Raw genomic sequence first — 27,112 nt, forward strand, 5'->3', positions numbered from 1 at the left:
AAATAAACGGAGACCTCTGGGCATACAGCTTCCACACCTATGTTCCATGGACATGCTATTTTTGACCGCCTATCCCTGGTGACATGAGAGGACACAATGTTTTAGGTATAATTTCTTACAGCTGTCAGTGGACGGTTCTCAGCTTCTGTTCCCGCACTGATCAATGGCTTACATTTTTTTTAAATGTCACATGAATTAGCGACAGCCAAGACTGTCGTTAATTCACTTTTTTTCTGTCCAAGTCATTAGTAGTCATCATGATCGCCACTAATGATTTTAGATCGTTGAAAACCAACGAATGAGCATAGTTCGATAAATAGCTAATCCACTGTTTCAAGCTAATATATATATATAGTCACTATAGTATGCTAATTGGAAATATATGAGCGGGAGTGTGAACTAGGCATTTCTGACACTTTTTTTTAAATCCAACCCTGCAGATGCATTTAGAGTGGTCCATGGTCCATTTGCTAAGTTTCTACTATTGGATCATGTATTTTCAATGAAAAAACAAGATTTTTTGATGCTTGACTATTTACTATAATTTTGAGCCATGGATTTCAAGCCTTAAAAGATCCTTCTTATACATCTTAATGGATGATCTAAGAGTTTGTTTCTATAAAATTAAGCATCTATATAACATATGCGCAGTAAATTTATGAACAAAAAATTAAAAAAACCATGAAAATCTGGGTTCATACTTTAATTTACATATTTTTCAGTTAAGATATTCTAGTGGCCATATATATATTTATAAAGTTTAATTTCAATATTTGTAATAATAAGTAAAGACATTTTATATAATAAAACATTAAAAAGTAGTCTATTATTGATTAAAACATTTAAAAATTCCGTGTCCTCGTGTTTCATTTTCGAAATGCGAGTCGAACCCGCATCCCGTGTCCTCGTGCCCACGTATCTCCGTGATATGGTTGCACAACTTGCGCGCTTCCGAAGCTTTAAAGATGCCCCCCGGTAAGACGGAGAGTTGCTCAAGTAGACACCACCGAACGCAACGATGCAGATGCAGCAGCGAAAGCGGAAGAGGAGCGCTCACGGGTATGAGGCGGTCGACGCCCCAACGCAGGAACTGCCAGCCGTGGCTGACAGTGACACTGCTGCCCCGCTGCTCCACCGCCTCATACCCGAGCTCGACCGTCCGCGTTCCTTCGCTTCCCTTGCTTCCGTCCTGCTCGTGTTCCCAACCCTCGCCCGAGAACGCCCTCTACGCGGCGCCCTCCTCCAGCGCCTCCAACAAGAGAAGGACGGAGTCCTTCTCCAGCACCTCCTCACAGTCTTGCCGCAGATAGTAGGAGACGACGGCTTCTCATGCTGCGATTATGATGCCATCATTGGTTTCCTGCCAACCGACGATCGTGCCCGCCACCGAGCCCACGCGCAGGCCCTTGCCTTCCTTTCTTCCTTGGCAGCACCTCCGGTTCGGTTGGATGAGGATTTGGCCCTCTCATTGCTTTCTAGTCCCCGCGTTGCCCTTCGGCAACGGATGGTCCGTTTGATTGCCGCGGGGAGTCTGAGTAGTGGCAATGGTGATGACGATGACGACGACAAGCGGGTTTTCGGGGTTCCGGTGATCGTCAGGATGTTGTTGGTGATGGCTTCTGATCTGTATCCCTCCGTGAGGAGGGCGGCCGTCGATGATCTGGTCGCTATTTTGGCCGGTAATGGCGAGGGTGATGTAGGATGTGGATTGATCGAGGACTGCTATCGTCGTGCTTCTGATCTTACCAAGGATCGAGACGTGTTCGTGCGGCTTGGTGCGGTTTCGATCGTGAGTACGAATCCTTCGATGCAATTACGAGCTTCTTCAATTTGGGCATACCTACTTGTGCAAGAAATTGGCATAGTCATTCGATGTAGTTGCAAACTTATGCAATTTGGGCGTACCCACTTGTGTGAGAAATTGGCGTAACTTTGGAATCTGCACTATGGAGCCCATGGGAGTTCCCAACTTATCCCACTTTCCTGGATAAGTGGCTTTAGCCCCAACGCCCCTGAGCATCTTTTGTGTGCATTAATACTTCTCTGTAGTTTCATTTTGGAGTTATTAGGAGTTGGTTTATTTTTCACCGATATGCTTAGAAAGATTTTGAGTTTGTCTCCGAGCTGATGAATTGATTCACTTACTTTAAAAATTTCGAAAGCCAGATTAGCAAATGGGCAGCCCTGTTAGCCGAGAAACGCGAAGGCAATTATCGGGAGCAATTAGATGTAGTGTTTCTACAGGTACCAATATAACATTGGGAATGAATGATGATTAAGGCTATTTGAATTGCTGGATCCTTGTTTCTTAACCATTTCTTTTAAATAATTTATTGATTGTTGCTTTACGTGGGAATCCTAATATGCTTCATGGAGCTTTCTTCTTCTTCTTATTTCCCCCCCCCCCCCCCCCCACCCATCTAGAAAAATCACTAAAAACAAAAATTAAAAAGTTAATTCATTGAGCTTTTCTGAATCTTAGAATCAACAACTTGATAATGCATTGAGGGCTTCTAACATTCCATTATCTTGAACTTTGTAGCTTTGCTCGTTGTCAAGAGACACATTTATGGAGGTTAGATGTGAGGCTTTGAATGCACTTGGTAATATGAAGTTAGTATCCGAGGACGTACTTCGGGTTTCACTCTCTAAGAAAACTTTGAACCTGACTGGACCGTCTAAGTTATTGTTACCCGATGCTGCTGGTTCTTTTATACATGGGCTTGCAGATGAATTCTATGAAGTAATGCTTAACCATACTCCATTCAGTTTCAAGTTCTTCTTTGAACTTTGCTTTCCTCCTTGTAGTTGTTCGTCACATGGACATAAACATTATCAGCATGTTGAATCTGTGGTGAGGTTTACATAAGTTTTTGTGAAAAAAGATCCTCATTACTTTTTGTTCCTGACAATTTGAAAATATTGTCAGTTTTAGAATATCATGAAAGTGTTGGAAAAATATCAAAAGTATTGCAAATCTCTGAAAGTCATGATATTGTTATGAATAAGAAATGCTATTTTTTTTCTATTTACTTTACTTTTTAATGAGTGGCATTTTCTGGAGACATTTTCCAAGAAAAATGGTTTGCTTCAAAATATCATAAGGAATAGCCATGCCACTGCATTTCGAATCTGTTATTGGCGACTATGGTTGCCCCTGGATGTTGTGCTGTCAAAGTTCCTTTTTCTCCCTTTAATACATTTTGTTTTTCCTCTGTTAGGTTCGAAAATCTACCTGCAGTTCATTGGCCATGTTGACCATCTTTTCCAGCGAGTTAGCTATTGATGCCTTAAACTTACTTATCGATATGTTAAATGATGATTCAGTGGTTGTTCGCCTAAAAACACTGGATGCTATGTCTCATATGGTGGCAATCAATCGTCTGAAGGTGCAGGAGAAGCACATGCTCATGGTAATTGGAACAAAATGGTTGGCACAATAATGAGCCGTCTTTGTCTCAATATCTTTGTAATGGTGTTAGTTTTCCGGCTCCACATACACTTTCTTGGACATAGATGTAGATAATTTTGCATGTAAGCGGGAATGAGTTTTGTTTTTATTGGAAACGAAGCATGCCACATTGCTTCTTGAGTTATTCTATCTTGGGAGTTTGAATACATGGCTTCAGCTTCAAAAAATCCTTTTATTTTTCTCTGCAAGTTCAGATGTAATCACATGAGATGATGTGGTATGAAAAGAAAATATAGTATGGGTTTCTCTCAAAAACTGTTTTCACAACATCTGCTTATAGTATCCAACTATGTCACGTTCTTGATTTACTTGCAAAATCATTACCAAAATCTATTATCTGGGTTTTGTTCGCACACTTCTTTTTTTTATTGTTCCTAGATTTTTCTCAGCACAGGAAACACATAACTGTTCTTCGTATCAAAGATATTCTTTCTTTTGTTCAGATTTCTATTCACTGTGTTCAACACTTTCAACAAATTTATTGCATTAGCTGGAGGCATGTACCCTTTTGTTTGTTTAGCTTTATCTTTTTCCTTTTACTTTCTTGGTGAATAAACTAGCATATGTACATCCCATTTACCATTGTCCTTTCCTCTGCATTCAGCTTCTTGGTATGTTGGTGGATGTCAATTCATCTGTTAGATATGCTACCAGACAACTCTTGAAAATATTAAAGCTTCCAGATCTTGGTGTATTTATTTCAACATTTGATGGTCTTCTTGCAAATATAGAATCATTTCCCCAGGTATGAACTTGCAAACAAATCATAACTGTTTTGAGCTTGCGAGTTGTCAAAGTTGATAGTAATATTTGCTTAATTGAATATAGTTTTTTTAATCTTTGTCTGCAATCTGTTTTGTATTTCAGATATGGTTGTTAGTTGTTTGTATTGCATCTTTTTTCTCACTTATCTTAGCAAGAGCAAATCCGAATAGGCATTTGCCTAAAATATGTGAAATTCACTTCCTTTTTCTCTTCTTCTATTACATCTCTTTCACTGGATGTCACCCCTGGTTCAGATTTGGGTGACAAATCCCTCTCGGCTGAAGGGGGTTCCCTAGTCCCTTCTATTAGAATATGGATCTGCTATGGATCCAGTAGAATCCATATCCGATACAGCCTCTTATGTCTATGTTTAATATGTAATACTTGTACAGGGCAATTTTGTCCATGCATTTTATTTGTAACCCTATTAATATTAATGAAGGATTAGTGCAGCCTATCAACGCGTTAGAGTGGTTGCCGATTCCCAAATATCGACTTCTCTCTCTCTCTCACCGATTCCTTGGTTCTTTTAGGAGTTCTTTCATGGTACCAGAGCAGCGACGTATCTGGGAGTAAGAAAGCTCCTGTCAGGTCTCGTGAACAGTATCCTACAAAAGCTGCCCTGTATCCTGCTGCAAAAGCTGCACCTTGTGCAAAAGCTGCCATACTGCAAAAGCTGTACCCAGCCACTCCGCAAAAGCTGTCCCCAGCCTCCTCCTGTCAGACACTCTGCAAAAGCTGTACCTAAAGTTGTCCCCAGCCTCCTCCTGTCAGGTCGAGTTTCCTGCTGCAAAAGCTGCACCTTGTGCAGAAGCTGTACCCAGCCACTCTGCAAAAGCTCTCCCCAGCCTCCTCCTGTCAGGTCGATTTCCTCCTGTACCCAACCACAGAAGTCTCTTAGCTGTCTTTTATTTCTTCTTGTCGCACAAAACAGAAGTCTCTTTTCTTCTCATTTACCGAACCCCTTTCTTTTATTTCTTCTTGTCGCATGAAACAGAAGTCACTTTTCTTCTCATTTACCGAACCCAACTGTCATCTGTTCTTTCCCAAACAGACGCTGAATCAGTCCCAAACAGACCTATTACAGTCTGTCCATTCATCTGTTCAGATTCCTACCGAGTTTAAAGCTCTGTCGTGATCTTCTTGCTGAAATTTGTTATACAACTGCAGTTTTAGGATATAAATTCAATTTCTGTTGTAAGGCAGTTTTCTGTTATAAATCTGCAAATGGATAATTCAGCCAACTCGGGCCTTTCCTCCAACTTCTTTGGGCAGCTAGTTTCTGAAAAACTGAGTACAAATAATTATTTGACTCGGAAACGACAGATTATTCCCTTCATCCGAAGTCAGAATCTTTCAGGTCACCTGGATGGTTCCATTCCAATGCCTCCAAAATTTATCACACAAGAAGCGAAAGAAGATTGAGATGGACCAAACATTATTCGTAACCCTATTTTTGTTACTTGGATGAAGCGCGATCAGGCTCTGGTTGCGTACATCACCTCTACATTATCACAAGAATTATTAGTCTCTGTTCCTAATGATTGCACAACTAAAGTCTATTTGGAGACTCTAGCCCAGACCTACTCTTAGATATCAGAGGCTAAAGTGTTGTTTCTCAAGCGTGAATTTCAGTCTTTAAGAAAAGGAACAATGAACATCATTGAATTTTTAAATCAAGTCAAAAGCATTACAGACCAATTAGCCATAGTTGGATATCCAATGTCAGATAAAGAAAAGGTGCAACAGACACTCAGTGCCCTGGGATCAGAGTATCATGTTCTTGTGACCTCTTTATTGTGTTTGCCGACGTTACCTAGTTTTGAAGATTTACGTGCCAAACTGTTCCAGTAAGAGATGTCCTTAAAAAGCTTTTTTGATGCCCCAACAGGGCAATCATCTATACATGATGTTCTTGCCACAGGGATGACTGTTGATTGTGCACGAGGAGAGCGTGGCAGAGGCAGGGGAACACAAATCTAGGGTGGATGTGGTTTGCTGCCTACACCCAGCCCGTCAAGGAATGTTCCCACGTGTTACCAGTGCAACAAACGTGGTCATATCAAAGCCAAATAGAAACATTGCCACATCAGGATCTGCGGGTACCTTTCGGGTCAATGATGAAGCTAAGGATCTTCTCTTGTCTGCTATGGCTAACTTGAACCTGAAACAGAATGATGATGGAATATGGTATGTAGACTCTGGGGCAACAACTCATGTCACTGGCAATGCAGGTAAGTTCTCTACTTTGATCTCCTATTTTGGTAAATCTAATATTGTAACTGGAGATGAGACTCACCACCTTATTTCAAACGTAGGCAATGTTCTCATCCCTTTGTCTGAATCTTCATCCATTCCTTTATCTAATGTTGTCCATGCACCAAATATAAAGAAAAATATTGTCTCTGTTTCTAAGTTTGTTGATTCTACCAATTCTTCTGTTGAATTCACTCGTACTTCTGGCTTTGTCAAGGACCTTCAAACGAAGAAGATGTTCGCTAAAGGAGAGCGACATGGAAACATGTATATCTTCAATGAAGATCCAGCCTCCAGTGTTCTGAAGCCTCCCAAGTCCGATCATTCTTCTTGTTGAGAGTAGGTGGTTTAAGTTTAAACCTTCTTAGTTTGGAGGTTATTTGAAATTTTTGTTAAATAAGGGACTTAGATGTAATTTATTATTTTGGCCTCTCTCTATTTAACATAAAGAGAGCCCTAATGTTAATTAACAAGTTTCTCTTCATGTGCAGCTGTCTCTCTCTCTCTCTACCTAGGGTTCGGTGCATCTCTCTACATGGTATCAGAGCATCGATCGTGGGAGCTTAATCGATCGTGATCAAACTGTTACTGAGTTTCTCTCTACACCAACAAATTTTTTTTCCAGGTCAGCTGTTTATGTTTATGTGTAAGATCTGATAACAGATCTGGGATTTGACCAAGGTCATGGTCCAGATCTGTCATCAGATCTAAGGGAACAAGATGCGTGCTCCTCGTTTTCTGTTTTTCTCTTGCCGTGATTCCTGTTGCCGTGATTCCCTGTTGTCGTGATATCACTGCCGTGATTCCCTGTTGCCGTGATTCCCTGTTGCCGTGATATCCCTGTTGTCGTGATTCATGTTGCCGTGATATCCCTGTCGTGATTCCCTGTTGCTGTGATATCCCTGCCGTGATTTCCTGGATTTCCTGCCGTGATGTTTTGATTGCCAAGTTTTATGGCCGTAATATCCTGATGTTTGGGCACAACAACAATCTTCTTGTCGAGTTTTTTTATTTCCTGTCGTGACTTCCTGTTATTTGGGAGAAACAACAATCGCGCTTGTTGTGTTGTGCTGGTGATTGAGATATGACTGTCGAGCTCTATATGTCTGGGAGCAGCCTCTGTTATGATTCAGTTTATGCATATGCAGAGTTATGTTGGTCGTGACTCCCTGCTGTGCTGAAAAAAAATTGGAACTATTATTCATGTGTGTGGGCTGCTGTTCACTACTGTCGTGGAAACTGCAGGCTTGATTCCCTGCTGTGCTGGGAAATTACGCTTGTTGTGGGCTGCTGTTTCTTACTGTTGTGGTTTTGTGTGTGTGAACAACTACTGGTTGTCGTGTGAGTGTAACACACGCTATTTTCTGTGTCGATTGAAGTCTGTCCAGATTTTTATCTTTGCTAAAACATAAGTATATCTTCAGTATGGCTGAAACTTCGAAATGTGATTCCAAATTGGAACATATTTGAGAGTATAGGGCATTTGCCAATCCCTTTTCGTACGGATCTTCTGTAAGGTTGAATGAAACTAACTATGCCAGGTGGTCCAGAACGTTCATGATGTCGGTATCTGGACATCGTAGAAAGCATATCTTATTGGAAGAAGAACCTACTGAAAAAGTGGGGAAATATGTTACCTGGGATGAAGATAATGACATAGTTATGTCATGAATCATGAATAGTGTCGAAACCCATATTACAGATGGTTTAATTTATTATAATACAACCAAACAAATGTGGGACAATCTTAGAGATACGTATTCACAAGAGACTAATGTGAGTCGTATCCTGCAAGTCGAACAAGAGATATATAATTTATAGCAGGGAGATCCGACCTTGGCCCAGTATTATGCATCAGTAAAAGCTGCGTTTGAAAGACTCAATGCTCACAAGCCTCTTTGTTGTTCGAAGCAGAAGGATCATCAAGAACAAACTATGGTTTCTCGGTTTCTTACAGGCTTATCTTCAGAATTCTCTGTTACAAAAGTCCAAATGTTGACTGGATCAGATGTACCTACTCTTGCTGATGCATACAATCGTCTGAGTAGACTTGCGATATCTCTTCCACAATCACAGCCTGTGACCCAGTCATCTGCTCTAGTTGTCTTCTCTGGTTATGGGCGTGAAAATATTCAGAATATCAGAGGATGAGGTCGTGGACGAGGTATGGGAGGCAGAGGAAAGCTTCAGTGTACATTCTGTGAAAAATCTGGACATTTAGAAGATCGGTGCTGGGATAAACATGGCCGGCCAACCTCTTCTTCATCAAATTCATATGCTCTTAAAGCAAATGTTACTACTCTCGAGGCAACAAAGGTACAGGAAAATATCTCTGCAAGTGATAGTAGTATCACCCTCAGTCGTGCTGAATATGATGAGCTGATAGCTCTTCGTCCTGTGAGTTCCACCCCTCTTGTAACTGGTGTTGCCTATTCAACAGGAAATCATCTACATCCAACTGACAGTAAGTGGATTATTGACTCTGGTGCATCCAGACATTTGTGTGGAAATTCTCTTGTTTTTTTAGATCTAAAGGATATTAATGCTCATCGAGGAGTCTCATTAGCCAATGGGAGTTCCTCCCCGGTTGTTGGTCAGGGAAATATTTCTATATCCTCCTCATTACAGTTGCACAATGTTCTTCATGCTCCAAACTTTCCTCAAAGTTTACTCTCTATTAGTTGCCTTATAAAAGAACAAAACTGTAGAGTAATATTTGATCCAATGGGTTGTCATTTTCAGGATTTGCTGACGGGGAAGAAGATTGGTGGAGGCTATGAAGCAAATGGAGTTTACTACCTACATCATCCAATGGGTAATGTTCATGCTGCCGTGGAACATTCATTCAGTCCTGTTCAGTGGCATTGCCGTCTTGGTCACCCTTCATTGTCAAAGCTTCGTTCGGTCTTTCCTCAAATTCCTTCCACCACATCATTTCAGTGTGAAGCATGTCAACTGGGCAAGCATCATCGAAGCTCGTTCCCTTCGAGTCAGAGTCAGTCTAGTAATAAAGTTTTTGAACTTCTTCATGCAGATGTATAGGGTCCTAGTAAGATTCCTACTAGGACTCAGTGTCGATACTATCTTGTTATTGTTGATGACTTCTCTAAGTTGTCATGGGTGTTTCTAATAAAAGAATGATCTGAAGTTCCAAGTATTATCAGATCCTTAATTCTTGAAATAAAAACTCAGTTTGAATCTATTGTCAAGATTGTTCGCACTGATAATGCTCTTGAGTTTAAATCAAAAGTTCTGTTACAATTTTACCAAGATCATGACATTCAACCTCAAACTTCTTGTGCCTATTCATCTCAACAAAATGGGGGTGACTGAGCGAAAACATAGGCACCTGCTTGATGTTGCTCGGACCATTATGATTCAATCTAATGTTCCTGCGTTATACTGGGGTGATGCGATTACCAGTGCTTGTTATCTGATCAACTGCATGCCTTCTTCTTCCATGGGTGATCAAATTTCATTACATATTCTAAAACCAAATACCCCACTCTTCTCTTTCTCTCCCAAAATATTTGGATGTGTTTGTTTTGTACACAAATTTGGCCCTGACCGTGATAAATTAGCTGCTCAAGCTACAAAATGCATATTTATAGGTTATCCCAAAAATCAAAAGGGATATCGATGTTATGATCCTATTTCTCGCCGAGAGTATATTAGTGCGGATGTATCTTTCTTGGAATCCACTCCATATTACTCTAGTACCAGTTCCCCACTGCAGGTTGATCCATCTGAGTCTTTTCCATTACCTATACCTCCTTTTCCTTTGGAATCCGTGCCCTCATTACCGAACCAAATTTCATCCTCTTTCAGATTTCATAATCCTCCATTGGTATATGTGCGTAGAGCTCCACCTCCGCAAGTGCCTTCATCTTCTTCTTCCCCTGAGGTAAGTTCTATTGACAATAATGATCTTCATGATGATGATAACAAGCCTATTGCTCTACGAAAGGGGACACGACAATGTACCTTATATCCCATATCTCATTTTGTCTCCGATGCCAGAATTGGAAATCAGATCAAGTCTTTTATTTCAGCCTTATCTGCTGAAACTATTCCTCTGAACTAGCAGCAGGCAGAACTTGATAATCGCTGGAAGCTGGCTATGCAAGAAGAAATAGATGCTTTAGTATCTCAGCATACATGAGATCTAGTTGATTCCCCAGCAGATGCTGACATTGTTGGATGTAAATGGGTATATACAATAAAGTACAAATCTGATGGTTCTATTGAAAGGTACAAGGCCAGATTAGTAGCAAAAGGGTATACTCAGACATATGGTATTGATTTCTTTGAAACCTTTTCTCCTGTTGCACGGATGGGTACCATTCGTTTTGTTCTCTCAGTAGCTGTTAAGCATGGTTGGAGCTTGTACCAATTAGATGTGAAAAATGCGTTTCTATATGGGGATCTATATGAGACCGTTTACATGCAACAACCTCAATGATTCAAGGTTGAGGGGGAGTGTCAGAAGGTGTGTAGATTGAGAAAAACGATTTATGGCTTGAAACAAAGTCCTCGTGCATGGTTTCAAAAGTTGTTTGAAGTGATGTCACGCTTTGGCTTTAATAGGTCAGCAACCGATCATACACTATTTATCAAGAAAACTAGCTCTGACATAGTTGTTATGGTGGTATATGTGGATGACATCATTCTTACAGGAGATGATGTGAAAGCTATTGAAGCCACAAAGGCTCATCTTCAAAAAACACTTTGTTACAAAAGACCTTGGTTCACTCAGGTATTTTGTGGGTATAGAAGTTGCCAGAAGCCGTGAAGGGATGTTTTTGTCTCAACGGAAGTATGTTCTTGACTTAATAAAGGAAACAAGAATGTTGGGAGCCAAACCAGCAAATATTCCCATGGACCATAAAGTTCAGTTGTTTGAAGAAGGGTCAAAACCTGTTGATAGCAAAAGCTATCCCTCCCTAGTAGGGAAGCTACTGTATGTAACTGTGATCAAACCGGATATTGCTTTAGCAGTAAGCAAAGTTAGCCAATTTATGGACAAACCAACTGAGGTACACTAGAATGCAACTATTATGATTCTCAGATATCTAAAATCTTCTCCTGGAAAGGGGTTATTGTTCAGGAAAGGTGGAACTCTGGAGATAGTGGCCTATTCTGATGCTGACTATGCAGGATCTGTAGTGGATAGAAAATCTACCACAGGATTCTGTGTGTTTCTGGGAGACAACTTGATTTCTTGGAGAAGTAAGAAACAAAATGTGGTTTCTAGGTCGAGTGCAGAATCAAAATATCGGGCTATGGCCCAAACAACTGCTGAATTGATGTGGGTTCGTACTGTTCTTCATGATCTTCAGGTGAAGGTTTCCTCTCCTATGACCATGATGTGTGATAACAAGGCTGCAACATATATAGCAAACAATCCTGTCTTTTATGAGAGAACAAAGCACATTGAGGTTGATTGCCACTATGTAAGAGATATGGTTCAAGCTGGACATATCACTACCAAATATCTAAAGTCGGAAGATCAAGTTGCAGATATGTTTACAAAACCCCTTGCTAGACCAAATTTCTTAAAATGTTGTGACAAGCTGAACATGATTGATATCTATGCTCCAGCTTGAGGAGGAGTGTTGAGAGTAGGTGGTTTAAGTTTAAACCTTCTTAGTTTGGAGGTTATTTGAAATTTTTATTAAATAAGGGACTTAGATGTAATTTATTATTTTGGCCTCTCTCTATTTAACATAGAGAGAGCCCTAATGTTAATTAACGAGTTTCTCTTCATGTGCAACCGTCTCTCTCTCTCTACCTAGGGTTCAGTGCATCTCTCTACACTTTTAAAAGTATTTTAAGTATATCCCAATGTAATAAGACAAAATTTTGGCATTCCCGTCTTGGTCATTGTAGTCAAGTCTTTATTGAAAAACTAGTGTCCAATGGATTTCTTCCAGAGTCTGTTTCTCGTTCGTTGAAGAATAAAATGTGTTCCAGTTGTCAGGTTTGCAAAAGTATGTACTTCCTTTTCATCAAATAAATAAAAGAGCCTCCATGCCTCTTGAGATAATATGTTTTGATGTGTGGGCCCAACTCCCAATCCTTCATCTTCTGGAAGCAAATATTATGTATCTTTTATTGACAGTTTTTCTCGCTTTACTTGAATATTCTTTATGAAACACAAATAAGAGGTTTTTCTCATTTTTCATCGTTTTCATGCCTACGTTAAAACCCAATTCTCTCAAAACATTCAAATTCTCCATTGTGATGGAGGTGGTGAGTATTCCTCCAAAGGATTGTTAGATTTTCTCCAAGATAATGGGATTCATTGTAGAGTTTCTTGCCCGTACACTCCACAACAAAATGGTATTGCCGAACGCAAGCATAGATATATTGTGGAAAGTGCAACGAGCATGATGCATGGTTCTAATGTGCCTATTAGTTTTTGGACAAAAGCCTTTCATACTGCTACTCATGTGATAAACCGTCTTCCTATGCCTATTCTTGAAAATCGGTCTCCCTATTATGTTCTCTTTGGTGTACATCCTGATTATGATGAGTTACGAGTTTTTGGATGCACATGTTATGTGCATATTGATAGATCTATGAGAATTAAATTTTAGGACAAAGCTTCTATATGTCAGTTTGTAGGTTATGCAGATGAACACAAGGGTTACAGGTACTATGATCTTGTAAATAAAAGGATCAGAATTTCTCGAAATGTTGTTTTTGATGAAAATAGTTTTCTTTGGAATAAAGCAGATCAAAATCGTGACTATATTGACACCAATGATAATTGGTATGATCCATGGCTCAGTGCTGAACTCATTTCACAGGCTGCAGATTACACTACTTTTGTTCTTGAAAGCACAAATAATGAGACTGTTTCAGAAGAGGCATCGAAAACAGAATGTTTGAGATACAAAGGGAATGTCTATACCAGGAGACTCAAAAAGCGAACATATGTACCTGCTGGAGGACGCGTGGCATTGCCAAATAACAGAGAGACATCGAGAAGATCGGGCACGATAAGGCATCCCATTGAAAAGTGGGTGCGTTATGATAGTTTTTCAATGGATTTTCAGGTCTTTTTATCAAAGATTGAAAAATACGAAGAACCACTTGGTTTTTGTCAAGCTATTCATTCTAACAAATGGATTGAAGCGATGAATGAGGAAATCGAGGCACTTCATGAGTGTCAAACATGGGAGATAGTTGAACGTCCTCCAGATAAGAATGTTGTTGGCTCAAAATGGGTTTATAAGATTAAATATAAACCAGATGGTAGCATTGAACGATACAAAGCGTGTCTTGTTGCCAGAGGTTTTACTCAAGAATATGGTCAAGATTATGAGAAAACTTTTAGCCCAGTGGTGAAAATGAGAACTATTCGTATTATTCTTGGCCTGACAATTGAAGATGGGTAGACTCTTAGTCAGCTTGATGTTAAAAATGCATTCCTGCATGAGAATTTAAAGGAAGAAGTTTACATGGAGCAGCCTCAAGGTTATGCAGAAGGAGACCCAAGGAAATATGTATGCAAATTAACCAGAACATTGTATGGATTAAAGCAAGCATCCAAATCATGGTTTGAAAGTTTTTCCATAGAAATTCAAAACCACGGTTTCATCCGTTCCCAACTTGATCATTCTCTATTCATATACAAGGATGGGACCACTGTGGTTTTCTTACTATGTTGATGATATCGTGATCACTGGCCATGCCCCGGATGACATTCAACGAATCAATGTGCTACTAAGTATGCGGTTCAAGATGAGAGACCCTGGGGAACTGAGATATTTTCTTGGTGTAGAGGTGGACAGACAGAATGAAAAAATGTCATTAACTCAACACAAATACACTCTTGATCTTCTGGGCAAAGCAGAAATGACAGATTGCAAACCACTACCTACACCCAGTGTTGTCAATCAAAAGCTCAACATTTGTGATGGTGAGTTGTATTCAGATACGAGCAAGTATCGCAATATAGTGGGCATGTTACAATACCTCACTTTTACCAGACCAGACATCGTATATTATGTAAATCAATTATCTCAGTTCATGCATGAATAAAAAACTGGTCACATGGATGTCGTCAAACGTATTCTTCATTATTTAAAAGGCACGGTAGGTGATGGACTTATATATGTTCAGTCTTCAGGGGGGACATCCAAACATGATATATTGGCATACACAGATGCAGACTGGGCAGGGGACCCAGATGAAAGGAGATCTATTTCAGGATACTGTGTTTTTATTGGAAAAAATCTTGTCTCATGGAGCAGCAGAAAACAGAAAGCTGTGGCAAGATCTAGCACAGAGGCAGAGTATAGATCTATGGCAGCTGCCACAGCTTAGGTGACCTGGATTAGGCATCTACTTACAGTAATGGGAGAGAATGTCTCAAATTCGACTCTCATGTGTGATAATAGAAGTGCTATACAAATTGCAATCAACCATGTTCATCACAGTCAGACTAAGCATATTGAGATTGACCAGCATTTCATCAGACAAAAGATAGCAAACAAGGAGATTGAACCAGTTTATGTATCTTCAGAAGACCAGGTGGCTGATGTGTTTACCAAAGGTCTCACAAGTAACCGCTTCTGGTATCTGAAGAACAAGTTGCACATGGTTTACTCCAATGCACAACTTGAGGGAGAGTATTAGAATATGGATCGGATATGGATCCAGTCGAATCCATATCCGATAGAGCCTCTTATGTCTATGTGTAATATGTAATACTTGTACAGGGCAATTTTGTCCATGTATTTTATTTGTAACCCTATTGATATTAATGAAGGATTAGTGCAACCTATCAACGCGTTAGAGTGGCTGCCGATTCCCAAATATCGACTTCTCTCTTTTCTCTCTCTCTCCCTTCTCTCTCTCTCATCGATTCCTTGGTTCTTTTAGGAGTTCTTTCACCTTCATGCCATGCCACGCTAATTGAGCACGCGAAAGGCAGTGTGCATTCCCAGCAGCAAGAATGGCGATAGCGCACGCTAGGACGTTGCTCTGTTGGGTCGCTGTTGTTTCTCGTGGCTGGCCAAGAGCAGCAACACCTATCTGAGAGGCGACAACTCTGCCCTCCTTGTGCTTGCTTGGTGCTTTCTACAAGAGCAATGGGCAAGAGAGACAGAGAAGGGCGAAGGGAGGGGTGAGATAGAGGCACACAAAAATGGGTTTTCCTCTTCGAGGGAGGAGCCTCCTTTGATTTCCTTTTCCAAAAATGACAATCCCCACAAGGTGCTTACAACACTATTTTAAGTTATGCCCTAACACTACCCAAATTACACTTTTGCCCATTACCCAAAATTTGGGGCCTAAGTCACCCCAATTGTAACACCCCAATTTTTATAACCCCAAAAATGGTGATTTTTTTTTAAAACCTTTAAATATTTTAACAAATAATAGCAGAAAAACTCATCAGGTCTAAAAGTTGGCGTGCTACTTTTCGTATTCATGCATAACCATACTATTGTGGAAACTTAAAAGTAATAGATCTCGTTATACCTAAAATGAATCAAGGTCCACAATCATTTGAAATATTAATTACTTTTGTCCATTGACATAATAATCAAATAATAAATCAGAGTCTAGAAAATCTTGTAAATGCAAAGGAAAGGTAGGCTCGGTCCCCGTCGCAACCTCTCCCCTTCGCATGTAAGCTACTCCTCATTACCTGACGTCGCCTATAATTGAGGATATTTTCTATGATTTTTGTCAACTTTATAAAACATTTAGCCTAATTTCAGAAATTCGGAATTTAAAACTATGGAAAAACACATGATATTACACCGATTTCCTAAGACCTACCTAGTTTCCCTCATTTCCCTATTCCTAATCCATTTTTCCTCTATTTTCTACATCAAACCCTTAACCTAAGCCTGGCTGGTATCAGAGGAATATGTACATGTTGCAACCATTCTATCTCCTCCCTCCACCATAAGTATATACTGAACAACTAACACTAACACGGAATGACTTGAAACATGTAATTCTTTTTATTTCAAACAATAGAGAGAGCATCTTTTCCAAAATTCATATTCATATTGAGCAATGAGACAAGTGACCTTTAAGGTAAAACTTTTAGAGCAACCTTTTAAGGTAAACCCAGTGACCCAGGAATCAACTTGGCAAGCATTGACTCAAGCCAGGTCAACTAAGTGACAGCTGGGTCATGATAATTTTTATGCATAAAGTTCTTATATGAATGTTTTACTATGTCAACATTGTACCCATTATATAAAATATATACACATATGACTTGGCCGAGTCATAAGTTGACTCAGCTGAGTCATATGAAAACTCAGTTGACTTGGCCAAGCCTCGCGCAAATGCTCTGAGATAGGCCTAGTCGAGCCCAGTGATCAAGTTGACTTGGCACGTTTTCAAACTATGGCAATTGTTAGATGAAATCATCTGGAAGGGGAAAAGAAAAGACTGATTAAACTGCACCTTTTCCATGCAATTGGATTTGGCACCCTGCTCTAATGTGGCTTCTCCATTAAGCTATGTCACAGGGACTCGGCCAACTGGGTGCTGCACTCGCGTCGACACGATGCGGGTGCACCACCCGGTGCGGTCAACGCACCCAGGGTCATTTGTGTCCAACTTTTGGACTTTATATATATATTATATTTTTGCTGCACCCTCGCTCCCTTGCACCCAAGTTTTTTGAAAGTGCCGCACCCGCACCCGCACCCATGTGACATAGCCATTAAGTGATCCCTGAAAAGTCTGAAGTTCTTCCTCCCACTTCTTAAAGAGAGAAATTGAAACATGTTCTAAAGTTGCTCTTTTTCAGCTTGTTTGATTGTATCTAGGCTTGTTTGGGTTTGTATAAGACATTTTTGTAATGTTCTATTGTACTTGCCATATTAATGTACTGGTTCTTTTTTCGATTGCCCTACTTGTGTTATATGTGAATAATGTTTTTGCTTTTCTTTCTTAGGATGTACCGGATTGCCTCTCTGTTATTTTTTTCATGGGGAGAAGCCACCTGAACTTTGTAAGAAGCTTTTCAAAAAGGTTTCTGCGACAGGTATTAGTTTTTAACCTTCTAAATAAGTGGATCATGATGCTTTTGTTTCATTTTTCCATTGCGTACTTTCTTTTCTACTGGCATCTAAAATACTCTAAGTTTCATCATTGAATGATGCATACCTAGTGGGATGTTTGTTATTGTGAATCTAAAATTGACCTTAGGCTTCTAGAGGAAAGCATGGACCTAAAGTGAGTGTATATTCATAGGGTTGACTTAGTGAAAGCCGTTGATCATGTGGACTGAGTTTTTTTGCCATATAGCTGGTTCATGGTTAATAAAATTGCATTCCGTATGAAGAGAAGATAGTTCAGCCTTGCTAGTTGCTGATGTGTTATTATGCTGACGAACTTACTAAATAAATGCAGCAGTAGAGTTGCCCTTTCTTCCAGAAATTGTTCAAAGTATCAAAGCAATAGAGTTCCAACTATGAGAGAGAGAACAGAGAAGATAAGAAGAGAAACTTCATTAATTTTGAAATGAGAAGAATACAGCCATATAAGGGAACTTCCCCTCTACTCTGCAACTTGACAAAAACAATTGACTCTACACTACTTGAGAAATTATAAAAATACCCCAGGATAGAATGCTATATACATATAAATACAAAAAGGGGTGTCTCAAAAGAATGGTAATATACATATGATACATAAATCTCAACCATAGTCACATATATCAGCGATATTTTCAAACAACAACTACGCCTTCATCCCAAAACAATTGGGGTCGGCGATATGAACCAAAAAAGAAAATCATTCTGGGTCTTCCACATGAATCCTTCTCCTCCAATCATTTCTATCCAATGCCATGTCCTCGGTGAGGTTCAAAGCATTCATATCCTTTCCTATCACCTCCATCCATGTCTTCCTAGGCCTACCATGACCTCTTTTAACTAATATATTTTCTCATTTCTCCATCCTTCTAACTGGAGCATCATTAGGTCTTCGCCGAATATGTCCAAACCACTGTAAACGATTCTCTCTCATCTTATTTTCAATGGGTGCAACGCCTACCTTCTTACGTATCTCCTCGTTCTGAATCTTATCTTTTATTGTATTTCCACACATCCATCCCAGCATACACATCTCAGCTACACTCATTTTTTGAATATGATGTCTCTTGGCAGCCCAACATTCCGTACTATATAGTAAAGCGGGCCTAATAGTCATCCTATAAAACTTTTCCTTCAACTACAATGGCATTCTACAATCACACAACACTCCAGTTGCACTTTTCCATTTCATCCACCCAACCTTTATCCTATGATTTACATCTCCATCAATTTCTCCATACTTTTGAATGATAGATCCCAAATATTTGAAACAATCATCCACCGGTATTTCTTGCTCACCAAGCTTCACTACACTCCCATCACTACTTTGTTGCTTACTAAACCAACATTCCATATATTCTGTCTTACTCTTACTTAACTTAAAAACTCTTGCTTCCAATCGATACAACAACCCCTATCTCTCTTTCTAAGTAGGAAAAAATCTATCTGACTCGTATTAACCCCACTTTTAAATGTTACTAGGTGAGACTCCCTCTTTCTAAACCAAGTGTTTGCTAAGATCATATCATAGGACAAACCAAAATCTAAAATCCTTTCTCCACTTTCGTTTCTTTCTCCTATACCATAGCCTGCATGGATACTCTCAAATCCATCTCTACTAATGCCTACATGCCCATTAAGGTCACCACCGATGAAAAACCTTTCTCCATAAGATATCCCTTGTACTACTCCATTCTAAATCTTCTCAAAATTGACGCTTAATGGAATCATCTAAACCTACTTGAGGTGCATAAACACTAATAATATTAATAATATCCGAACCTAATACTAATTTAATAAGTAAAATCCTATCACCTTTCCTATGGACCTCAACTACATTATCTATAAACTCACGACTAATAACAATCCCTACTCCATTCCTATTCCTATTCCTATTTATTCCTGTATACCAAATCTTATATCTCCAAGGGTCTATCACTTTTGCTTTCTCACCTACCCATTTGGTCTCTTGTAGACATAAAATATCAATCTTTCTCCTATACATAACATCTACTAACTCTACCAACTTACCAGTTAAAGATCCTATGTTCCAAGTGGCTAACCTAATTTTATGGTCTTGGACTAACTTCTTTACCCCCACCCGTCCAACAAAGTGAAGGAACCCTTGCCTATTTGACACCACACCCGGGTGCCGGTGTGACGCGTCGCTTCCGGGCGACGACCTAGCAACCCTTGCCCATTTATCACTGCCTCCGGGCCTATAGAGTACAACGCGTCGCTCAATAGGGAACGCCCCAACAAAATTCTCATATTGGTTCATATTCATAGGGTATGACTAAGTTTTTATGCTGGCTGTCACAGGCCTACCGCAACCCTCCTCCTTTATCCGGGCTTGGGACCGGCAGTGTATAACTAAACAATTATACACAAGCGAATATTGTTTTATTATCACTGTATTTTCAGCAAACAATATTATAGGTAAAATATCTTGATATTTTGAAAATATCGCCAATTTGATAATATTGTGATATTATCATGAGAATATCGTGATATTCTCGTGATAATATCAATTATTGTTATTGTTTTTATTTATTTTCTATATCTTAAATGTGTTTTTCTTCTTTGTTTTGTATTTTTTACTTATTTCTTTTATTATATATGTATTTTATTATCTGAACATGATATTTTCTTACTTACTTTTGGTATATGTATATATATTTAAGCCCTGAGATTTTTTCGAGATTTATCACCAAACTTATAATATCGTGAGAAATAGCCTCGCCGAGATATAGCCGATACCGATATTTGTAACTATGGTATCAACACTTCCCCTCAAACTTGAGATAATGTAAGCGGAATCATCCCAAGTTTGAAAAGCAATGAACTAAAATGTAAAGAAGCAAAACTCTTGGTTAACACATCTCCAATATGAATGTTCCTTAGAGCTTACATGCTTAAGTGAGATACCTTTATTTTCATAGACCCTCCTTGTAAAGTGACAACCAATCTCAATGTGCTTAGTTCTTTCACGAAACTTCATATTCTTTGCAATATGAATTGCGCTCATATTGTCACAATATAAGGAGTTTTGACCATCAACAGGAACTCCTAACTATCTCAATAGCCATCTTATCCAAACAATCTCAACTATAACCTGAGCCATAGCCTTATATTTTGCTTCAGGTATAAATAAAGCAACTCTTTGTTGTTTCTTACTTTTCTAAGAGATTAAGGAGCTCTCAAGAAAAATACAAAATCCAATAGTAGAAATATGATCCCAAGTAAAACCTTCAAAATCAACATCATAGCAAGCTCTCAACTCAGTAGAGGAAGACGCGGAAAAGAACATTACATAGTGCATGGTGTCCTTCACATGTCTAATGATATTGAGAACTGTAGCAAGATGGACTGTTCCATGAGAGCTCATAAATTGACTAACCACGTAAGTGATATCTGGTTTGGATATAGTCAAGTATATTAATCTCCCAACTAACTGCTTATATACCACTGGATCTTCTAATTCCGCTCCATCTGAAGTCCACTTTCAATTTGCTTCCATGGGCGAATTAACTCTCTTGAAATCATTTGCCAGTCTCACCTTCATAACCAAATTAGTTGCATATTTATGTTGAGACAGGTATAGTCCCCTCTTCATGTATGCAATCAATAAACCAAGAGAATACTTTAGATTTTTCAAATCCTTCATTTAAAAAATACTATTCATTTTCTTCTTGGTATCATCCATCTTCTACCAATCATCTCCTGAAATAATTATATCATCAATATATATGACTAATATGCACTTCACTTGTATAGAGGATGGCATAAACACGATTGGGTCATGATAACTCTACTCAACACTAAGAGATCTAACAACAGAACTGCATTTTTCAAACTAGGCCCACAGTGCTTGTTTGTGTCCATATTGCTCTTTTCAACTTGCAAACTCTACCCTCAGGATTTGAGTAGCTTTGTGACATCTCCATATAAACCTCTTCATCTAGATCACCATTCAAGAATGCATTCTTCACATCTAGTTGCCACAAGTTCTATTATTTCACTATTGATACTATCAGCAAAGTCTTTATAGTGGTCATATGAACCACTGGTGTAAAGGCTTTTGCAAAATCAATTTCAAACGGTTGACTGTAGCCCTTTGCCACTAATCATGCCTTGTATCTATCGATTGATTCATTTTCCTTTGTCTTGATCTTATAAATCCACTTGCTCCCAACAATATTCTTTTTGGGTGCAAGCTTTACCAACTCACATGAACACATTCTTTCTAGTGCATTCATCTCCTCGACCATTGCTTATTGCCACTCATCTTTCGAAGCTGCCTCTGAATAGGACTCATACTCAACGTAGGAATGAATCAATGTGAAAAATGCACTATGTCAAAGAGTGAAAGATTCATAAGATGCAAGGCGAGAAAGAAAAATAAATACTCTAGAACTTTGGTGTACCTGAGGAGGGGACAAAGGAGGAGAGAATGAAGTGGAGGGTGACTCTTAAGTTTTTTCTTGAGTGAAGACTCTAAGCTTGATTGATCAAATTCGGTTAAAGAAGGAATTGGATCAGGGTTGACCTTTATATTTTCTACTTCCTACACTTCCACTTAATCCAAGAATGAAATCTCAACAATATTTTCATATCTTCTAGAGTAGGTTTGTCCAAACCTATTGTCTCTAAAATGAACTTGCTCGCCTTCAACCTCCACATGCCCAGTTATTCATTCTTTCTCCAAAAATGACACTAAAGAGGATAACTTATATCCATCTCCCACCTTATGTCCAATATGACTAAAATAAGGTGTACCTTCATGAAAGGCAATGTTTCTAGATATCCAAACTTTTCTTTCATTTGGATTATAACACTTATAGCCTTTTTTACCATTTTAAAAAACAAGAAAGCAACATTTAATAGTTTTGGGAGACAACTTGTCTCTATAGCTATTACGTAGAAACATAAAACAGATACATCCAGACACCTTCACCATTTTATAATTTGAAAGCGTTCCATATAACTTCTGAAAAGGCGATGTACCCTTACGAGCATTTGATGGCATAAAGTTTATCTGATAGATAGTCAACTGAACTGCATAATCCTAATAAGCTTTCAACATACAACTTCCAAAGAGAAGAGCTCTCGTTGTTTCCAAAATGTATGTTCTTTTTAGCCACTTCGTTCTTCTCGGGAGTATAGGGAAATGTTTTTTATGGACTATTCTTTTTTCTTGAGAGAACATCTCAAACACAAAACTGACATATTCACCACCATAGTCAGTTCGAAGAGTTAATCTTAGCTGAGAATTGAGTTTCAATCATGAGATAAAACTTTTTGAAGATCTCAAAGAGTTTGCTTCTATTTTTCATGAAATATACCCAAGTATATCTCGTGTAGGCATCAATAAAGGTGAAAAAATCTGATGAACCCCTCTTTGGGTAGGACTGATGAGGGACCTCACACATTTGAATGCATAATTGACAAACCCGTGACTTGGACTCGGATCACCCGACCCTTGACTCGCTAATCAGCGGGTTGACGGGTAACTCGGATGGGTTAGGTCCTAAATTATTTTTGTATTTTTTTACATAATTCTTTAAATATTGAGTATAACACTATGTTTTTTATAATGCAAATGCAAATAATCAAACTCCAAGTAGCAAATTCACTAAATCGAAGCATCAAAGAATAAAAACTACAAAATATCTACATAAAAAATAAAATAATAAGCCTCATAGCTGCACATGAGAGCAATAATCAAATGAATAATTAAGTTGCATAGGTAGAAGTATAACTCTAAAATAAGTAAAGAAAAACATAGTTAAGAGAGCTCCTCGCTTCAAGGAGAGAGAGAGGGAGAGAGACCTACCTGGTTGTCGATGACTGATGACAGTCACTCCTGGTGCTAGGGTTTGAGGAGAGGAAGTGACTCTTCTCGATTAAAAAACATTTTTATAATGTTAAGAACCAGTTCATATCAGGCGAACTGGTTCAAAAACTGATCCGACTTAGAGACTGGTGTCAAATCGGTACACATCGTCTCAGCCCCGAATCAGACGATTCAGGACTAACTTGTTGGGCTGTCGAGTCGAACGATTCCAGACCGATTCACACCCGATCCTGGTTAAACCAGGATTGAGTTGAATCAGTGACCCAATGAGCTGACTATCTGATCCTCGAGATTGCCAACCATGTCTGAATGGACAAGATCGAAAGGTCACTCGGCTTCCCTATGTCTAGACCCAAATGGCAACTCATGACACTTGTCCAACTTACAACTCTAACACTCCTACACATGCCTTGACACAATTGACTTCGACCCACCAAATGTTGCAACCTAGCGCTAGAGATATGACCTAATCTCTGGTGTCAAAAAATGACTGATCCACATCTACAACTTCTAGACTAACTCTATATCTCCTTTGTGAACTCATATCCAACCAATCCAGGTAATACAATCTCCCTTTTTAGCTAATCTCAATCCTTCTTCCTAACAACTGATCCTGTACAACACAATCAATAGGAGAGAAGATAACAATATCATTAAACTTGAAAATTTGCTCAACAGAAATAAGATTCATTGCAAGAGAAGGGAGATGATAAACTTGTAATATTTACTCCCAGGACAAGAATTGAGAGTAATGGACCCACCTTTGGATATAACCATGGCGGAGCCATCTGCAATGCAAAAGGTACTATTGCAAATGATGCTCTTGAGTCTATCTACCCAAGAGGACCACCAAAAGTACCTGCACAGACAATGTCGTAAGAGGAAGTGGGAACAAAAGAGAGAGCAGGAGAAGGGATCACACTGAGTGATTGAGTGAAGAGTTGCAACTAGAGAATTTGTTGTTGTATCTGTCACATAAACTCCAATCCGTAGTTCTCCCACCAGAGTGCTCAAATATACTTCCCACAGATAATTCAGAAGGTTGAGTATTTTCACTACCACTTATTTGCCTATTCTTGTCCCGGGGACTCTCTCCAACTAACCGAGTCGTAGAACCTTCATTCTTCTTTTTCAATGTAGGGTAGGATCACTTCATATGCCTATTTCTTTGTAATTATGGCATCTCATGCCACTCATGTCACCTCTAGATGGTTCTGACGTGGTAATCCTTGTTAAAAATGTATATATATAATGTATATGTATACATATATGCATTATATGTATATATATAGATATGTAACTAGGTTAGTTTAATTTGCACTTTTTGTATAATATTAAACTAGTCAATATTTGTTGACTAGTCAACCAAAAGAGACATTGGGAAGGTCCAATGGCTCTATTTAGAGCCATTGGACCTCTCCCAATGTCTCTTTGGAGCTTCTCTTGCTTGCATATATATAGGGGTGAAACCCCCTCCCATTTGTAATGTTTCTTGCATGGATTCCTCTTGAATAAAATAATATTTTTATATTTGTGAGTGTTCCTTGTGTGCCCATTGAGTGGGTTTTGTGTGTGAGCCTATTTTGTGGTTCTTTGTGGTGTTTTTTGGTGGATCTTATTGTGACTCTTTTTTGTATCCACTTTGGTGATTTGGAGAACATTGTTGGAGGTTCTCATTTCCTTTCATGATAACTGAGCAAGGTGATCGAGTTGAATTTGTTTTTGATGCATTAGGAAGCATGCTACTCAAAATTTAAAAGAGTTGAAGCTCTTTTGCAATTCCTATTCAAGTACTTGTGAGATCGTGATTGTGTTTCAAATTAAAGATTGGTGGTGCTTACTTGGTAGAGGAGTGTTCATGCTTTTTATCAATGGTTTGCTTTCCTCCTTTTTCTTCCTTTTTTCTATCCTTTTCTTCTTGTTCTATCTTCTTTATCCCTTATAAAAATGGATGACAATGAAAATGTCACCATAAAACCCATCAAACTCAATGACTGAAATTACGTAACATGGTCTTCAATTACGAAGCACCTTATATAAGGAAAAGGGTTGTTGAGATTAGTGGATGAGACCGATCCAACACCCAAACTAATCCTTACTAAAATAGAAGGTGAGAAAAAAGTATATCTTATGGAGGTTGAAAAAATCAATGCAATGACCACCTATGAGAAGAAATGAAAGGAAAGAAGAATGAGGCATGCCAAAATTATGTTTTGGCTTATTAGTAGTGTTGACATTAAGAAGTGCTCTAGTCTTGCTAAATTCGAACATACAACTAAGGCATGCGATTATCTTAAGAGAATGTATTCTCTTAAAGATATTGCACATGTGTGCAATTTACAAGACAAAATTCGTACTATGACACAATGAGGAAGAAACATTAGAGAATACTTTAGTGAATTATCTGATCTTTGGATTGAGTTGACTCTTCTTGAGCCTAGTTGGCATTGTCCCGAAGATATAGAACTCCGCAAAAAACAAATAAATGTGGAGCACTTCTATTAATTCTTGAATGGCCTAAGACCGGAGTTTAAGTCCACAAAATCCGCTCCCCTCCGTAGAGGAAAAATTTTCTTTATTGAAGACACAATTGAAGAGCTAACTATGGAGGGAAATAGGCTTAAAAGGAAGACTTCTAAGAGTGAGGATGACTCGGTTCTAGCTGTATCTAGACCGAGAAACTATGTTCTTACAAATCACCACACTATGGAAGGCCAAACAATGATCATTATGGTAAAACATTATTTGTTATTACTTTCATGAATCGGGACACGTCAAAACCTATTGCCCTAAGTTGAAAAGACTTTATGAGAAGAAGGTTGCTTCGGTTGCACAGGAGTTAAGTGAGTTCAAAACTACGCAAGATTCATCTATTGAGAACATGTCTTTGACTCAGCTAGTAGAGGCTCTTAAACCTTTATTCAAAGGAGTTTCATCAACTAGAGCCGCAGTCTCTTCTTTTGGCATCACTAATCCCGATAAATCTCTTTGCCCTCTTGACTTAGGCGCTTCATTTCACATCACACCAAATGGTGATATCTTATCCGAATGTCATACCTAAAGTGGGTCAAATGTGTTTCCTGTTGATGAAACATCTCTTGAGATAAAAGGAATAAAGAATTTAGAAAATATTTCTCTAAATTCAAAAAAGGTTTTCTATTCCAAACATTAGATATATTCCTAAATTAAATTTAAATATTTTGTCTATTTCTCAATTATTTGACCATGGGTGTAATGTTTCTTTCACCTCTGTTGGCTGTCGGGTGCAGGATCTCCAGTCAGGGAACCTGATTGGGGAAGACCATTAGAAAATGAGGTGTATACTGTATGGATTTTTTGGAAATACCCAAGAATACCTTTTGTTATAATGATCAAAAACTAGATTTGGATTTATGACATAAAAGGCTTAGCCATCCTAATGTATCCAAAATTCAGTATTTTCTAAAGATGAAAAACTTTTGTAATTCTGAAAATTTGACACGTGAAGATTGTATTATTAGCAAAATGAAGAGATTGTCATTTCAAGAAAAAACTTTTATCTCTACAAGACCACTTGAGTTAATATATTCAGATGTTTGCTGCCCAATACCTATTATATCTAAGGGTGAACTTGTGCGTTATGCAATTTTTGTTGATGATCTTGAAAAAGGTGCAAAAGGATCCAACCCGATCCATGTAAAAAAATGT

The 27,112-nt window shown here is 38.7% G+C and overlaps 1 protein-coding gene across 1 annotated transcript in view; it reads left to right on the forward strand.

Annotated features, from left to right (window-relative positions):
* Positions 1–1,018: 1,018 nt before the first annotated feature.
* SIEL (ARM repeat superfamily protein) overlaps positions 1,019–27,112 on the forward strand; it is a 43,466-nt gene continuing 17,372 nt past the window's right edge. The window contains exons 1-6 of the mRNA XM_089986329.1: positions 1,019–1,789; positions 2,167–2,244; positions 2,543–2,743; positions 3,222–3,413; positions 4,077–4,217; positions 17,427–17,516. Coding sequence (XP_089842455.1) covers positions 1,019–1,789; positions 2,167–2,244; positions 2,543–2,743; positions 3,222–3,413; positions 4,077–4,217; positions 17,427–17,516 — 1,473 coding nt within the window. The remainder of the gene's footprint in view (positions 1,790–2,166; positions 2,245–2,542; positions 2,744–3,221; positions 3,414–4,076; positions 4,218–17,426; positions 17,517–27,112) is intronic.

This window comes from Nuphar pumila, chromosome 13 (assembly GCF_984573655.1).
Source record: "Nuphar pumila chromosome 13, dmNupPumi1.hap1.1, whole genome shotgun sequence".
Classification (NCBI taxonomy): domain Eukaryota; kingdom Viridiplantae; phylum Streptophyta; class Magnoliopsida; order Nymphaeales; family Nymphaeaceae; genus Nuphar; species Nuphar pumila.